The 17,737-nt window shown below is 43.2% G+C and overlaps 1 protein-coding gene across 2 annotated transcripts in view; it reads left to right on the top strand.

Moving 5' to 3' along the window:
• Positions 1 to 8,572: 8,572 nt before the first annotated feature.
• Positions 8,573 to 17,737, top strand: part of GRAMD1C (GRAM domain containing 1C) — a 51,123-nt gene continuing 41,958 nt past the window's right edge. The window contains exons 1-2 of one of the 2 annotated variants that reach the window (XM_021549164.2): positions 8,573 to 8,647; positions 9,957 to 10,085. In XM_021549164.2, coding sequence (XP_021404839.2) covers positions 8,573 to 8,647; positions 9,957 to 10,085 — 204 coding nt within the window. Of the gene's footprint in view, positions 8,648 to 9,352; positions 9,448 to 9,956; positions 10,086 to 17,737 lie in introns of those variants that run through there. The other variant, XM_077781222.1, reaches the window with a different exon arrangement.

The raw sequence follows: 17,737 nt of genomic DNA on the forward strand, positions 1-17,737 counted from the left end.
TAATTTACTCTTGAAACAGGAGGAGGTATTTTTTGTTAATTAGATAATAAGATAATAACCCTTCTAATGTGTTGACTTTTTGGGACTGGAATCTGTTTAGCCTACATAAAAGGAAAGTTTGACATTTCCAGCTGCTACAGACATAGCAATTTACCTCTTTACTTAATATGCCTAGTGTCTATCTGTGAGGCTAAGAAAACATAGCATGGCACTTCTAATGCTACTTTAATGTGAATGAAGTTAATCAGAAATTATGTAACGATCATATGCTATATGATCCTCGTGATTATCGTGGGATTATGTCATTCAGAGTTAAGGAATGACTATGCAAGTTAGTGGGTTGGAGAGATATAACATCCAAAAAAAAGAGGTCTAGAGCTGTTCCTTGAGATGGTGCCTTGTCACCTGTCACTCATGGGGGTTCTGCCAGAGCTGTGAGTACAAGGGGAACTTATCTGACTGCTTCATTCTTTGCAGTGGCTTAATTTTTATTGAGAACATTATTCCTTCTTTTTATAGTGTAATATAATACATGTGATTGTTTATAGAGACAAGCTAATGCATTTTAGCTGGCCTGACAAAAATAATGGGAAATGCTATAGAGCAATTACACTCCATGACACCAGGTCCTTAATGCCAGAGGCCAAACAGGCCAACTTCTCTCTTTTTGCAAGTGTGCAGACCAGCTTTGGAGGAAAAACAAGGAGAAAAAAAAATAAATAACTGCAAGTATTACCCAGAGCCCTCCTGATCCTGAGCTTTGTGCCATCTCCTGTCACCACCTTCCCGTCTGGAAGTGTAACCTCACAGAAATAAATACCATGGTCACTGGTTGTCACATTGAGGATAATCAGGGAAACATCCCCTTGGGACAAGTCTCCACTCGTGAAGATCCTGGAGTTATTCGGCAGGATGGTCACATTCTTTTCTAGCAGGTCCATCTGCCCCTTTTCATCTTCTTTGTACCACTTCACCATCAGGTCAGTCAGGGAAGAATGCTGTGGACTGTTAAGATGACAGGTCAGGACCACAGTTTCACCCTCTTTAGCTTTCTCCTTGGCTGGTGTTTGAGTCACCAAAAGGTTCCAAGGCTCAGGTGTCAACAACAAAGGCTGTGCTGTTACATGAATCACAGCTGCTGCATTCTCCTTGTTTGCACTTCCACCAGCAACTCCTACATCTGTACCAGGGAAGAGAGAGAAGAAGACAGCTGAGGGTGATAGGATGATAAATGTCCCTGCTGCTCCTGACCTCTAACCAACAGAAATAATGGCTCCTGGAATTAGCATGCGCAGGCAGTCACTGTTATGATGACAGGGATTTTCTTCCTAGTTTCTGCTTAGATTATGTTCTTGTGTACAGACAGGTCTTTTCCTGAATATCAGCTCCTTTCTACTGCCATACTAGAGGAAGGAAGATTAATGTCATTGTCTAATGGCTTTGGGTGAAATTTAGAGTCCAGTCAGCCCCATTTCCATCTGCAACACTAACCTCTTTCTTCCCACCCCAAAAAGTCTCAGGGCCTAAGGTTCCTGCCTCAACTGCTTTTGAGGCAAAGCAAAAAATGCATGTACAGTTATACACTGGCAGTTCTATTTTAGCAAGGACAGTGAATAAGTGTGCATCTAATGCAACTGCCCACATCCCAAAACCTAATGTGATTCTTAGCATTTTTGGCATGCGCTTTCAATTACAGGACAGAAAATCTTGAAATCATGGGAAGAATCTCAATTCCCAGAGACTGAACCCCTAGCAGAACCCATCAGCAGTCTTGGGGACAGAACATCAGCCTTATGCACGTGCTGAAGCTGAAGGTGGCAACTATTCTATGTGAAGGGACTGTCTCCAGCTAACCTTGGTTAGAAAAACATGAACGTGTCTGTAGCAGACATTTCAATCTGCCTTCTCATACTCAGGTGCTAATCATAGTATCATATCCTTGAGCTAAGTGTAGTGAGAGTGGATCTCACTTCTGGAAAAAAGCCTGGACACAAAAAATGAGAGGAATAGTTGGTGTATCAAAAAGAGGGAAAAGCAAACATAAAAATAATCTTTTGTCAAGAAAGAGTTCGGACCAATTTTTGGAAAAGGCTCTTCTGTTGTTTTATTTTCTTCAAGTGAAATAGTCTCCCTTCGAGCTAGTTGGTGTCCTCTCCAGGACTGCAGACACTTCCTGAATGAAGGTCCTGATTTTCCATTGTCTTGAGTCTTTCATTGATATCCACAGAGTGTGAAACGCTATTGTGTGGGTCTGGTAAAGCATCACAATGACAATTGACACTCTCTGCTCAGGGACAAATGTCTCGAGGCAATAGAAAACCAAACCCCTTTATGATCAGTTTGAGAGTTACTTGAATGGCTCCTCCAGGCATGCTTGTACACAAAAATCACAGTTGTATTCATAGTTGTTTTTATTTATGACTCATATGGGAGTAGAAGATTTCTGTCAGCAAGCATGGCCCCGTTGCTCTGGGCACCTTACAAAAGGCTGGGGTATAGAGCTTACAGTTTAACTATGAAACAAGAGAGAACTCATGGATGCAAAAATACAGGAGCTATAAACTGGATGTGAAACAGAGCACGTGAAACACCTTATGAGCTGTTTGGCACTCTGTGCTCTTACCTCAAAGTGAAAATTTTTGCCTTAGAACGGAAACACCAATCCATGGGAATTGGAAGCCTGAGAATTAGGTACCCAAACATAGTTTTGAATCTGGTCCCCTAAAATTAGTAGTTCTCATTAAAGGTACAGGGTAAGATATTATCCTTCTGTTCTTATGTTATCTCACCAATAAGCCCACTGGGGCTTCTTGGGGAAATCTGAAGTCCAGTGTGAGAACCCCAGCCTTGTTTTGGGGCCACATGTGGTGGTGAAATTCCTCCTCCAACCCGTGCTTCCAAAGAAAAACTCCGCAGGCTTAGCTGTTCGGTCTCAAGGCAGTTTATTGCTAGTTATCTAACAGATTATGTTCTTGGACTGCAGCTATTTGATCAGTGGCCTGGGTAGAGGCACACACACACCCTGACATCCTCTCTATCTGCTGTCTTCTTCGTCTCTCTCTCCGCCCAGGGTTGCTGCTATCTTTTATAAGATATATTACGTATAACATGTTTACAATTATTCCCCAATACCTACTACCTACGTTGCCAAGTGTTTTTCTACTCTAAACCAATCTGTGAGTGCCAACATCACCAAGAACATGGAGGTAAGGAAGAAGAAGGAAGAAGGATGGGTTCAGCCCACTTTCCTCCATCTTAGAACTTCTGACCCCCATGTACAAAGTGAAAACCCCCCTGTACATGTGTTAAAACCCCCCTGTACAATACTAAAAAAATTTCCCCTCTACTTCGTAACTACTTATACTATACTATCTAACCTTTTGTGATTGCTTGTTCCACCTCCAAAGTTGGTAATTCATTCCATGGCTCAAACTCAAAATCACAGTTGTTTTTCAGCTGTCTGCCAGGGTCTAGAATGCTTCTGACCAAGGCCTGGAACCTCTAAAAATGTCTGAGAGACATTTTGAGTTCCCACAGTCCAGATCTTCCCTGTCCAATTAGATATGTGTATTAAGGCAACAGTCATAAAAATTGAAGTATCTTGACAAGATACTTTGTAGAAATATAAAGTATAATTGAAACAACTGGCAAAGCTCAACATATTACAGTTTTTGTGCATAAAATACTCTGAAGTTATCTGTTTGGTTATTTATTAGAGTGAATTTGAGCAGTTTCATAATGAATACTCTTTTAAAATCTCAGATTGTTAATAATTTTCTCCACTGGATAACTGCTGCTTTAGCTAGTGTGTGCTACTGCTGCCTTCTTTTCAAGGAATGGCCACAAAATTTCTTCTTTGCTACAAGTATTCCAGTCTTGCCATATGAACACCTGTAACAGAACTGTAATTTTTACTTCTTTCAGTTATGCAAAAGGTATACATTTTACACAGACACTTAGTGGCAACAGAGAATGTAACTGAGTAGGCACAATGTGCTTTGATGTTGCCTCTGTTCATTGTGAGTTTTATATGCATCTCCTATCATGAAAATAACTGGCCTCGTCATCTGTTTTATTTCCACATCTTTTATTTAATACAAACCATGTAACTTAGTTAGGAAGATTAAAACAGGAGAGGAATACGCTGTCTTGTTTCGTCCCAGCTCCCTTTGGGGGTTTCAGTGAGAAGGTCACAACATTGCCTCTATTTTTCTCTCTTTCTTTTCTTTCTTTTTATTTTTTAAGGCTGCAAAACTGGAACATATTAGTTCAGTGGTATTCAATTACACAATGCCCTTATCGTTTTGGCATCTGGGAGCATACCATAGCAAATGCTTTGCTGACTCTGCTTCAAAGCTCTTTTAAAGTCAATTGCTTCATTAGCAGAGTGATGTGCCCCTTGTCATGTGGGTTGTGGGGCTCAAGCCCATGGAGAGGGGTGCAAGGCTTTGTGCTGAAAGCACTTGAGCTAGACAGGTACAAGAAATTCAGCATGGATGATCTTGTCTAGACCTGGACAAACTATTAGATGATCTAATAGGTCATTGTCATATGAAGTCCTTAGTTCACGTCCAGTTTTCAGCCACGAGGGGAGAAAGCTCTCAGGGACTCCCTGCAATGTGGCAATGTGCTCTGGATTTGGCAGTACTTATAGGGCACCTACTAAAGCCCTCAGCCTCCCCTTTATGTAATCTGTAGGTTGATACTTCCCCATATAGGGCCATATAAGACCTGCAAGTGAGAAATATGCAAGGCAGGCTAGAGGAGCTGGGGTGACAAAAAGAAATAATAAAATATAGCTGCACTCTCTTCCTGTCCTGGAGCCTCACTTAAGTCTTTGGTGCCTGCAGTAAATCCAAGCAGTCCTGCAAGCTTCTTCTGCCAGCTGCCAAGAGCATGGTGGAACCAAAACAGTGTGTGGAGGTCAGTGCAGAATTCTACCTTTCCAGTTTAGCCTCCTCTCCTACACTCACACTCAGTAGCTGGAGGAGGGGTTGAGGGCAACATTGGAAATAGGGCACTATTTCCAACCTGCAAAAAAACCTTCTGCTGATGAAATTACTGTCTTTCAGATGGTTTTCTTTGCTTTAGATCTCAGCTTCACACTCATACCATGCTGGTGCCATGAAGGTGCTTTACAAGCTGCATTCAGCTCCCAGCCATCTATGAATAAGTGATCAATGACTGCACATTGCTACTTTTAATTTATATGACTTTTGCCCTGGGCTAAAGTTGGCTCTCACAAACAGATATGAATAACTACCTTGTGACAATAACTGGTGGCTAATGCATCAGAGAAACAAAACAGAAATGAAGCTTCTAGGAATGATGAGACACATCTGGGGAAAGATAGGCAAATACACTCTTTCTGAACATTTATACTAGATAAACAGGAATGTATCTAAAGAGAAAAGTATGTTTTAATGCAATGTACAACACTAAACACAATTTCCCTGCACCCTGAGGAAGCCCTCAGTTGAAAGTTGCATTTTGAGGGGAAAAAAAAAAAAAAAGAAAAAAAGAACTTTTTCAGCCAAGCTTCCAAGAACAACCTATATTTCTTCTAATTAAGGAAGATAGTTTAGTACTCACCCGCAACCAAGAAGAAGATAAATGAAGACACTACAGATCTATAGAGTTTCCCAGTGTGCTGGCTCATGGTCACTGAAGTACATGGCCTCATCATCTCTCCTTCTGGTAGTATGGGTAAAAAATATGTGTGTATTATAGCAACAGGACCTCACATTCTGCCTAGTGAATGTCACACTTACTAAAGTTACCACAGCTTTGAGCTCACAGTGCTCTGCCTGCTCCCTGGATGAGAGCCACCACGTTGCAAGTGACAACAATTACTTCCCCGGTGGCTGTTCTGATCTCTCCCTGAGAACATGTTGAAAATGCTCTGAGAGCAGAAGGAAGATAATTCATTGTTTTTCACTTTTGGCTTTTATAAACCACAACTTTGGGCTGAGTATAGACTATCCAGAGTCTCCAAAGGAGGTCTCTCTTCTGCTGAACCCCTCCCAAGTGATGGTGAGAACACAAAGAGTATTGGCATAATTTTCTGAACAGCCAGACTTTAATGCACCACATTATCACCCTAATGCACCACAAAAGAAAACTTCAGGAACTCAGTATCTTTGTGGCTAAATGTGTATGATGTTTACAGGTTAACTGTATTCCCCAAAGTGGTTTTTTTTTCAGTGCAGAACAAATAATTTTTCTTCAAAAGTTGACTACTTAAATTCTATTTATATTTAAGTAGAGCTTGTCTGTGCAGTTTGGGTGGAGAGGAAAATTGCTGGAGAGGGCAGCCCATCTGCAAAACCAGCAGGTGTGCTCTGAATTAATCTGTGTTTATAGAAGGCCCACATAGAGCAGAACCCTCTGAGAGGAGCTACAGCAGCTCCAAGCCTCACTTGTACCACCCAGCTCTGCCAGCCGTGCTACACCTGTACCAAGCATGGGCTATTGTCACTATTTGGCTGACATCTCTTTCCTCAACTACAGGATTATAGATTATGGCACTCTTTATCTAATGATCTTGCATATCTTCAAAACTCTCCAGGTAATGGAATTATGCTTTAGTATCCAGTAAAGACTCAATTTCAGAACTCTTAGAGCACAATGCAGCTGAGAGATGCCCGAGTATTTCTGCTTTTATTTGCATTTGAAAGCAAAAGAACCCACAATTGATTTGCTAAAGTTGGCTGACCAAACAATGTCAAGAGGAACAGTCCATTCCTGGAGTCAGTAATTGTCACTGTAGCTTTGGTATGCAGACCCCAAAGCAGTGGAAGCAGCGAAAGCAGGATGGGCTAGTGGGAGAATGCAGAAAAGAACCTAGAAGGCAAATACTTCTCTGAAATGGCTTGAGAGAGTGCGAAGGCCTGTGATTACCAGGCAGGAATCATATTAGGAAGAAAAGTGGGACCAAGTGCAGTGCAACAAAGCACTTCAGAAGGAAGATAGAAGTTTGTGAGGGTCTTCTGAAGGACGTACTGCCAAAGTGTTAGTGAGCAAAGCCAAAATATCAGTGAAAGGAAAAGTTAGAGGAATCAAAAACAATGAAGAGTTTGATGAGGGAATAACCAGTAGTCAAAGGTACCTGGCAGATCAAGAGGACTTTGGCATGAGTTACTGGTTTAGAGTGCTGATTGTGACTGTGTGTCAGAAGAGTAAGCGTGCAAAGATGGATCTGAACCAAAGGCAATCCAACACTGTGTTATTTAGACCCAAGTACTTGATGTGCTTCAAAAAACCCCTTCAAGTGTGTTGTGATGGACATACCACCATTGTTTCTGCAAATGCTGTTTATGTTCATGTCATCCAGAACTAGGAATTGTCTTGTGAATCCTCCATTAAGTAGGTCATGCCTGAGCCAAAGTGCCAGGTCAGCCAGCTGTTAACTGAGGAAATACAAAGGAGGTTGGTTAGTGTTGCTGGCAGCCAGTGGTTGAACATGAAGCTTCTCCCACTTGGAAAACCCAGTATGATTCAGTTTTTGGACAAAAAGAAAAATAAACTGAGTGTTGTTGAAAAAAGCCCACAAAATTCAAGTTTCAAGTGCAAATCAAGAAAGCAAGGAACAAAAATGAAACAAACCACACATTCTTTTTCACACTCTTGTAACTTTTGGAGACTTGCAGTTGCTTGCATTAACGCTGTCCTGTCTGGACCAACAGCTGGGAGGCCGTGTCACCCACAGGGGCTTTGGGTACTTTTTCTAATGTAACAGTGAACAGGCATTACAGGACCCTGAGATGTCCAAAGGGAGCCTCCAAACATTTCCCAAGGAAGGGGTAAGAGAAAGGGGACAACAGGCTGCTTTATTGATCTGTATATCCATCCATCCATCCATCCATCCATCCATCCATCCATCCATCCATCCATCTACCAGCCAACTACCTAGCAATGTGATTTCTTTGCACCTCACAAGGCTCTTCTTCCTGTGAGGTGAGCTGACAGTGCAAATCTGCGAGCCATCGTCGCCTTGGTGCCTTGGTTGGGTGCCCCGATTTGAGGAGCCCTCCGGGTGCTCAGAGCTTGGGGCAGAAAGCACTCAGCAGCTTCAAAAACGAGACCCAGGTTTTCCTGGGATGAAACCTCCCTCACTGACACCCTTTATACCACCTCATTCTCCGCTCGGCCCGCAGCCAGCCTTCCCCCTCTCCCCCAGGAGCGGCCTCTCGGCAGTGTTTTCCGTGGAATGCCACGACCCCAGGATCCGGGAGCCGTTTCGCTGCCCTGCGCTGTTTAACCGGCTGCGCTCACGGAGGGCGGCGGGCGCGGGGCTCTCCCTCGGGCAGGAGGCAGCGAACGCCGCCTCCCCCGCAGCCGGCAGTTTTCCCCTACTTCAGCCCTCAAACTTTCCACCGGCGCGGAGGCTTCCCAGTTAACCCTTGCGGAAGCCGCAGAGGGGCTGCCGCGGCCCGACCAGGAGGGCACCGGAGGCGCCGCAGCGCTGTCCGCCCCCGTGACGGCCCCCTCTGCTCGGGAGCAGCGGCACCGCTCGCCCCCGGTACTTCCTCCCGCCGCGGGCCGGCGGCGCAGCCGGCGCCGGCCCCTTTAAATGGCGGCCGCGGCCCCGCCGAGCGCCCCGCGCAGGCAGCTGGCGGGCGCCGCGCGGCCCTCGCCCCCCTCCATGGTAAGCGCCGCGCTCCCCGCGGCCCCCCGCCCCTCCGGCGGGCTCTGCGCCCCCGGCCGCCGCCCCCCGCGCCGGCGGCGGCCGCGCAGGTAGGTGCGGGGGCGGCGGCCGCGCTCTGTTCCCGGGCAGCCGCACGGGCGGGCCCCGGACGGGCGGCGGCGGCGCGGTCCCGCCGTCCCCACCCACCTCCCCGAAAGTTTTTGGGGCGAGGCGGGGCCGGGGGCAGGGTGGCCCTCGGGGCGCCCCGATGAGGGGGGCGGCGAACGCCCCGCAGGGAGGGTCTGGGCTCCTGGGGGAGCCAGCGGGAGGCGGGCCGCGGTGGCCGGGCAGCCGCTGAGTCCCGGCGCTGCGGTGGGGAGGGCGCGGGCGAGCAGCAACTGGTGGAGGCTGCAGGGAGTGCGAAGAGCCCCCCGGGGCAGCTCTGCTCTCACGCCGCGGAGCCCGGAGTGTCTGTGCCTTTGCCTCGCCCCGCTGTCCCCTCCGCAGCCTGTCCCCAGCCCGGGCGCGGCCCCGGGGCAGCGCTGGGCGGGGGCGCGCACCCCGGGCCGGCCGGGGCCGGCCCAGCACCTGGTTCGGAGCTGAAGCCCAGCGTTGCCTCATCCCGGCGGATCCGGTGCTACAGGCGGGGTTATTGGTTAGGGCCCTGGGCTGGTTTTCTACCCTTTGCTGGCTGGGTGGCACAAGTGACGTTCCGTGGCTGTTTCCCTTCATAAAGTAAAACTGACTTCCAAAGCGAAGAATACTGATAACAGGGGGGAGTGCTACAGAATTAGAAAACAGTGCTGCTTATTATCATAATAGTAAGTGATATGAGTCAAATTGTCTCTGAAGTGTTTGTATTTATGTGCAATTTATAGTGTAACTAACATTAAGTATAAACACTTGATGTATCAGTATTATAATAATATTTGCCAGTCCTCTGGTAAAAATGCTACACGTGTATTTCTCAAGTTCTGAAAGGTCTCACGGGTTCCTGAGACCTTGCTACATGTTAGGCGCTGATGTCTTGTGTTGATGCTATTTCAGTTCTAAATGCATGTGCAGCTTCAGCGTGCAAGTTGGGAGGGGCTACATGGAAATAAAGTACTTTGATAAAAATGTAAAATATAATTAAGTATAGTGTAGTCTAGGGGGGAAAAAAAATAAAACAAAGTAAAAAGCTGTCAGTGGGAAGTGTTTCTATGCCACTCACCTTGGTGAAACTGCCATGTCGGATTTCATTTAATATACAGCTGTTAAATGGACTAACCATTTTGTTTCACCTTTTTCCATCACTGCTGGATTACATACCTTACTTCTTTGTTCACAGGAAGTTCATGAAGTGGATCATGGTCTTATTAACCAGCTACTTGCTGATTCAGAGGAGACTCTTAATTCATGCACAGAGAAAATGCAGGGTCCTGCTCAGTATAGCTGGAGTGCTGACTGGAGCTTTTGGGTAATGTGCTTTAGCTCTCTCCTAACTTGGTTTTAATTTATAAGTATACTATGTGTCTATTTTAATTTACATATATGTGTATATGTACAAGCTTTATATCCACAGCTCTCAAGTTGCTTTGTAGTCATGAATTAGTAAAGTGTTCTCCATCCATGTAGTGAGGCAGGAAATTTTATCATTACTGGCTTACTAAAGTGTAAGGTGAGACAGAGAAGGGGTGAAGTTGTTTATCTGTTGTCTCAGATCAAGTTAGTGGCAGAACTTATGGCTTCTGTGCCCAGTCCTGAATCCTTGGCATGAAGCCTTCCAGTGTTTTATATGCCTATAGAAAGACATTTTTGATGTTCTGATGCTTTTTAAGCATAAGGGCTGAATTTTGATTTTTGGAAGTGGTTGGTGTTTCTGAATTGCATTCCTAGTGTTTGTTTTTGTCAAGTAAACACATTTGTTTTCCACAAGAGTAAATAAGCTACCTGTGTTTTCTGTAAAAATTTACTTTGTGAATAAGAAAGGCAGAAAAGAAATAATTCAGTTTTTTCCCTTTCTGGGGAAATGCCTGACTGAAAGCAGAGTGTGTAATAATAAGAACTTATTTCAGTACTTTTGGTAGATTTTTTTAACTGCCTTGAGAGAAGGTGAATGTGTGTGTGTGTGTGTGTTGGAGTGTATGTTTTGCTGTTAATTTGTTGCATGCTTTGTTATTGTTTGATAGGAAAGGAGACCACATGTGCATGGAGCCACAGGCAAGGTAACAGCTGGTCTTGTGGGAGACACAGAGTGCCAGAGCCGTGAGGAAGGGAATCTGACTCAGGTTCTGTATCAGGTGTACATCCGTGTGCTTCAGCTCAAAGAACATCATCTGGTCCACTGTGTCCTTCTCCTGATGAGGTTGTCACAGTGTTCATTGTGCTTAGCACGTGAAAGATTGAGTAATTAGTAAAGGCCAGAAGGAGTCCATGGCAGAGCTGTGAGCAGAGGCATGGGATCAGATTTCCAACTCCTTGTTTATAAACCTAGCTTGTACGTTTTCATCACTCCTCTTCATGAGCAGATGTCCTGATGGTCAGGACATCTGCTTTTGCATCTCAGGCCATAGGATAAATCCCCTCCAAGTGCATGTGTACTCTTAAAAATGCAGTGGTAATCTGGAGCCGATGGAAATGGGACAGGACTAATAAAATCCCAGTAGGTCATAGACTTGTGTTGCTAGAGTGAGTTCTTGTGGTGTTCAGTATTTTCTTCACTATCCCTACAGGGACAAGGATGATCCAGGGCTGTCCTGCGTGTGCCCAGCTGTGTGTCTGTACTTGAGTCAATAGGAAGTCATGCTGTGCAGACATTGCAACTGCCAGCTATGCTCTTGCTAGGTGGCAAATTGTGTAAACTAATGCTCAATGGTTGGTGTACAACCATTACTACAGGTGGTATTTTGTGTGAGGAATAAACCTGCTTAGGTTGTTGGACCTGCAGTTAACAATTCAGTGTTTCCTTGATAGGCCTGGTGATTGAAAATAAAGTTATTATTCTATATGGAGAATGTGGCTGTGCTATTGGCTTTGCACTCTTAGGTTTGAGACACATGCTGAATGCTTGAAGTTTCTTTGGACAGAGCTTTGAGTCTGCACAGTGCAGGATACTGTGTGTCCTCACAATTCCACTCTTCCTGTAGTAATGTGTGAAGTTACTCCCTGTAACTTCAGGGGAGTGGGATCCTTCAGTGCGGTGGCAGCTGCTGTGTGAGGTGTTTTCAGAATGATTAAATGATTACCTTCTGTCTGATTTATACTCCAAGACCTTAGTATGTGTTTGATATTGGTGTTTGTCTGGTTCTGCAAACATGACCTCGCAGTTAAAACAAAGTAATTGCGCAAATACTTCCCTCTTGTAAGATAATGCTGTGGCTGGAAATGTTGTAGCCTCACCGTCTGTCACTGATTAGTTTTAAAAGCCTGTTCCACTCTGGTTGCAGGAAGCCATGGTGCTTATTTTCTCACCCTCAAGGCAACTGAATTGTAAAGCAGCAAGAACCAGGAAGTCACAAATTCGAGGTGAAAATTAATTTATTCTATTTAAAATGTTATGTCATTGGCATCCCTCCTTGCTCTTGACAGAAAATGTTTCAATAACTTGCATGGTTGATGATCAGCTGCTGACTATTAAAAACAAATGGTTAAAACTCTCTAAATTCTGAGTCATAGTAAATGTGTAGGTGACCGCACGGAAGGCAGCCTGTTGCAGTGTGTGAAGCGTGTGTCACTAACATTTGACAAAGGTGATCTTAGTGTCCTGTGGCAGGTGGGGACCTGTTGTGCTTGTTTCACACTCTTGAGTCAGTAGAATGGAGGAATTGCTACAACAGCAGGATTAACCTGTGGCAGCATCCAGGGATCAGCTTTGTTGCCAGGGTTATTTGCTTGGAGAAGCTGCATGTTTCCAGCAACTTAGGTTTGCTCCAAGGGTTCATTTCTTCTGAGAGTGATGTACTCTTGTCTTGCTGATGATAGAAACCAAACGTGGATGTCAGAGCCTGACTGGTTTGACTTCAATTTTTCATGGATTGAGTGGGAGTAGGCAGCTGTGCCATGCCTCTGGAAGTCAGGCCAGGTATCATGAATGCTCTGTAAGTCCTGTGAGCACATGTAATTAGCAGCAGGCTAGGGTTGGCAGCCTCTGGGACACAATCTCTCTCCTGGCTATGGTGAGTGGGGAGAAGGAAGGGTAGCTGCAAAAGAGTATCCTACTATGTGGAATTTTTCTTTTTTTTTAATAATACTTTGGGTATATTTATTGAATAATTCTGAGAAATAATTAGTTTTCTCTGTTACTGTAAGCAATTCTTAAACTGATAGTATTACTGACTGCTATTTTTAAGGTTGATGGTGTGTCGTGGGATATTTTTTGGTTTTTGTTTTTGGGTTTTTCTTTTCCCCCCACCTGGAGGTGGACAAAGCTGGACTTCTATAAACTCACTGGAAGACGAAAAAATGATTGCTTACAAACTTAATCTTGGGGCTTCCTCTCTCCACTGGAAACTGTAACGCTTTTATCCCCAGTTGATTAAATAGTCCTAGTTTTGGTAACTGCAAATAGATGATAAAAGTCAAAGATGATTGGAAATTCTGTTATATCTGGAAGCCCTATCTCAGGATTCTGAATTCACATTTTTATCCTTTTTTATGCCCTTCATACTGAAATGTGGTTGTTTAATATCCTTGGAAGAAGAAACCTGGGAAAGCCTTAAGTATTTTCCTACCATAGTGAAGAAGGTAAAGGTGAATGAGGAAGCTAATGAAAAGGATCCTTGCATCAAAAGTGAGGGTGTTGTGACTGGGAACTCTAGTTTGTATTAATGAACAGTAAAAGAAAGTTCATGTATGTCTACAGTAAGAAGAATGCCCGTGGGAAAAACCCCAAAAAAGTAAGTCTTCCCCTTAGAATGAAAAGGTAGGTGGAATGAGTGGAAATTAAATGAGCATCTCAGAAAGTTGCTTGTATCTGGGAAGCTTCTTTAAGAATTTGAAAATGTGAGATGTCATGGAGGTTTTGGAAAGAAGATGATGAAAAGGCTTAAAAAGGCAATTGGAGTGTAATGCCAGTTTAAGAGTTGGTCAGTGTGAAGGAGTTTGAAAATAGAAGCAAATAATTGATACAGTGAAAATAAGCCTTTTAATTTTTATAATATAAAAGCAACTGAGGTTGCACAAGATTGAGAAAGTATTTTGAATTTTTACACGCATGGATCTGCTTTTTACAAGAAAGAACTAGTCTGTGTGTGACAATATGTATAGCAAGAATACAGTAAGCATATATGACTCAGACCTGCACAAGGAAGGCTTCAGATATGTATCACAATTTGGAAGATAACTTGTTGAAGCACAGATACAAATTGAAGCACTACCCAAGACTGGTAGGGTTAAGTGAGATATTTCTTGTATCTATAGTTATTTGAATCCTCCTTCCACCTTTCTCTGAAGACTCACACCATTCTTGGAATGGCTTACTGGGCTGGTTGAAGTGGAGATTGTTTTGGGAGCTGATATTTAAGGCCTTGGGACAGTTACTCTCTCTTATGTTGTGTACTTGGCATTTTGCTTCTTCTTATCTGTGCCTCCAGATGTTGGGATGTGGAGGAGATACATCATTTTTCTTGACATTGTTGGAGGATTTATGTCCTCCTTTTTATTTGCTGGTATGAAGCAGTCTGCTAAGGAGGATGAGAATTGGTTAAATTAATTGCTATAGGTCTACAAAGAGAATAAAAGCCTTTAAGCACATTAATGAAGCATTCTGGTGTTTTATTGATTGGGCTTTTGTTTATTTGGTGTGGTTTTTTTTAAATGCCCTAGCATTTAGTACAAATAGCTTTTGCTGTAGTTGTAGGACTGACATATTGTTTGTTTATCCACCTGGAATCTCCAGAAACAGGAACTGTTTTCAGCCCTGTAATAGCCCTGATTATACAACAGCAGTGTTTTAACCTGGTGAGAAAACAAACTGCAGTTCTAACCAACCCATAAACATGGGTGATCAGGCTAAAGGGGTTCTACTCCCTTCCTTTAATGCTGGGAATGTCTTTAGTGCTGTTGATGCAGCTCCAGACTGAGCACTGAGGTAGATCTGGTTGACATAAAATTTCAATCAGTTCTGAACCAGTTCTGACTGACAGTGGTGCCCTGTCAAAACAAACTTTTGCCAGCTGCAGCAATAGGTAGTTCTACATAACATTAATTATTACTATACACATGTAAGTTAATCTAGAACCTGAAGATTAATTATAACAGGTCAGAAAGAAAATACTTCAAATTTGTGTGATTTACTTTTTTTTTCTCGTCACTGGGAGCAAAACCATTAGAAATGCAACATGGTTCAGGAAATCTGCATGGAGTTGGAATGGTGATATCCTTTTAATGAAAGGGAAGTCCTTAAATTGCAGAATGAGAGCTTTAAAAGTCAACTCTAGGAGATGAGAATAAGACTTTAATTTTTTTTCTTGCCTTTGCTGTTTGTTTACAGCTTGTGTTTCTGCAAACTGGTGATGTTGCACTGTCTTTTTCAGGCCTGTTATGGGTGAACCACTTATATATAAGGAAAGGAAAGAAGACAGGTAGATAAAACTGTGCAAGATATGATTGTTTTGTGGTATATTAAGTCATTACCAGCAGCCAGGAGAAGTTTTGGGGCAATTGCTTGGTGAGTGCCACTTTCCATGGAATTTCAAGTGCAGTAGGTCTACTGACAGGCTTAATGAGATGACCCGAGTCATTTATAGCAAAGCAGTTTGTGTAATTGGCCATCTCCTGCATTATTACCTATGTAGTGTTGTGATTTAATATGCTCCTTCAGGTTTTCACTGTAGTCCTGATTGAAAGTGTTTATGTGTTCTTGTATGAGTTGCTGAAAACTAAATGGCACCAAGGGGAATTACTACCATGGTGATTGTTTCCTTCATGATGTTGTTTTCTAATCCTTGTTTGGGCACTGTTACTAAACTTAAATATAGATCAAAGAGACAGATTCACTGGCAGGGTAAGGAGGGAAATGTCCAGCTGAAGGGTGCTGTTTGTTTGCTTCTGTATTTGGCTACTTTGGCATCAAATAATCTTGGTGGGACTTTGTTGCAGGTAAGGCAGACGAGTTGAGAAGTTATATCTTGTAGTTTCTTTATTGTATAAGGCATTTTTCCTCACCCTGAAAACATCTGGATTTTCCCTGTGTCTGTTAAACGCATCAAATAAGTCTAAAGACAGGCAGTTTTAATTTTTTTGTTACTTGGGCAGCCTGCAGTGAAAGATCAGGGGAAAAAATAGATATTCTTAACCAATAACATTGGCTACTTGTTTCATACGCATGCTATAAAAACAAATGTGAGTCAGATGAAACTGCTGTTCAGAAAGGAATGTATTTTGTTATCCAAAAGGAAATAATCTTGATTGAGTCTTTAATTGCCATTGCATCATAATACTTAGTACACTTATGGCTGTTGAAACCTGGACAACATAGTTACAAGACTCAAAATTAGCCTGGGGAGTAGACAGATTGACTTGAGCTAAAGGGTTACTTTGTGCTGGAGGATGACAAGCTTACTTCAAGTACACTTAACTTTAATGTTAAGATAGTGCAGAGTTCATCCAAACACACTTGGTTTATTTGTATTGTTTGTTTTAGAAGTTAGTGTATCACATGACTTTGTTATATTTTGATTTACCCTTTTCCTTTTTGTTAACTCTTCATGGGGTAGACGAAATTACTAAAATAGAATTAAAAGAATGCTTAAATGCTGCATTTATGAAGTCAGGAAAGTACATACAGAGCCACAATTTTCCCCTAAAATGAGAAGGAGTTTGGCAATTAAGAGCCTTGTGAACTTGGTTTGTGCTAGTGTTCTGGGGAGGCAACATGAGATGTGGTTTCTGGTTGGAGCATTATAGGAATAGTTTTACTACCAGGTTCAAAGATGTTATTTCCAGCTAGGGAGGTATTGATGAGGATGCTGAATAAATCTGAGACTGGGACATCTTGGCTCTTAAAAGCTAAAAGCAGCTTAATTTTTAATTCAGAACTGTGGATGATGTTTGTCCATGGAAGTGTTCGAAGCTCTTGAACTTTTAACTTAAATTTCACCTAAAATCTAAGCGGTTTTTTTCATCCTACTCAGAGATACTTGGTGGCAGTTATAGAAATAATTATATTTGAAACTGAAATAGTCAGCCTCATTGCTAATTGCAAATGTCCACACTCAGGTGTTCAATCAGCTGCAGATGGTGTTATCTTATAAACAGGAAATGCACTTAAAACAGTCTATGCTAATGCTGTTTTTAAGACTGAGTCACACTGGTACCCAGACTCTGGTAAGGTCTTTCTGAGGTCACTTTGAATCCTCTCACTGGCTTTCTGATGGAAATAAATTGCCAGTGATTTTTTTTTTTGTGTGTGTGGATGTACTTCCCAATATTTTGCTGCTCTTTCAGAGCAGGAAGATTCCCTCTAATGTATCCTGTCTTTGTTTTGGGAAAGCAGAAGAGTTACCTTGTTTTTCTGGTGAAACCAGTTCCTTTATTTACATATGTAGCTGATCTTGACAGCAGAACTGCAGGTCCTCCAAAGCCACCACCCAGCTAGGTTCACAGAGACAGGTACTTACCCTAGCCAGCAGCCAGGGCTGCAAAATGACTGTAAATACAGCCTCTTTTTGTTCTATTACCTTCTCTTTTCAGACTTTCAGATTGAAATCCTAGTGATTAAAATGCCTTGACATGTATTTTTCTGTTAGTTTCCTCAGCAGGGCTGTGCTGGGAGGGGCTCTCTCTTTGCTGCTGACTCCAGTTGTGGAAATGTAGCAGGCAGGTAAGGCAGGTGGAAAGGGACAGCCAGCATAAAGAAAGCAGAATAGGTGCATGGCTGTTCCCCTCTCAGAGCAGCAGAGATCTGTTGGGCATGCAGAACCCTTTATCCCTTGCCTTAAAGTGCCTATGAAGAGCTGAGCTCTTGGTGGCTGGCAATGTACACATTTTGGGGAATTTGGGTGTACATGAAGCATGCCCTGATGTTCTGAGCTCCTGCTCTGGAGCTCAGCCTGAGAAGGTGTCTCAGTAAGGCCTTGACTTAAAACAGGGGACAGTGGCTGAGTTTTGTGTGAGAGTAGATTTGTCTCC

This window comes from Lonchura striata, chromosome 2 (assembly GCF_046129695.1).
Source record: "Lonchura striata isolate bLonStr1 chromosome 2, bLonStr1.mat, whole genome shotgun sequence".
NCBI classification, from domain to species: domain Eukaryota; kingdom Metazoa; phylum Chordata; class Aves; order Passeriformes; family Estrildidae; genus Lonchura; species Lonchura striata.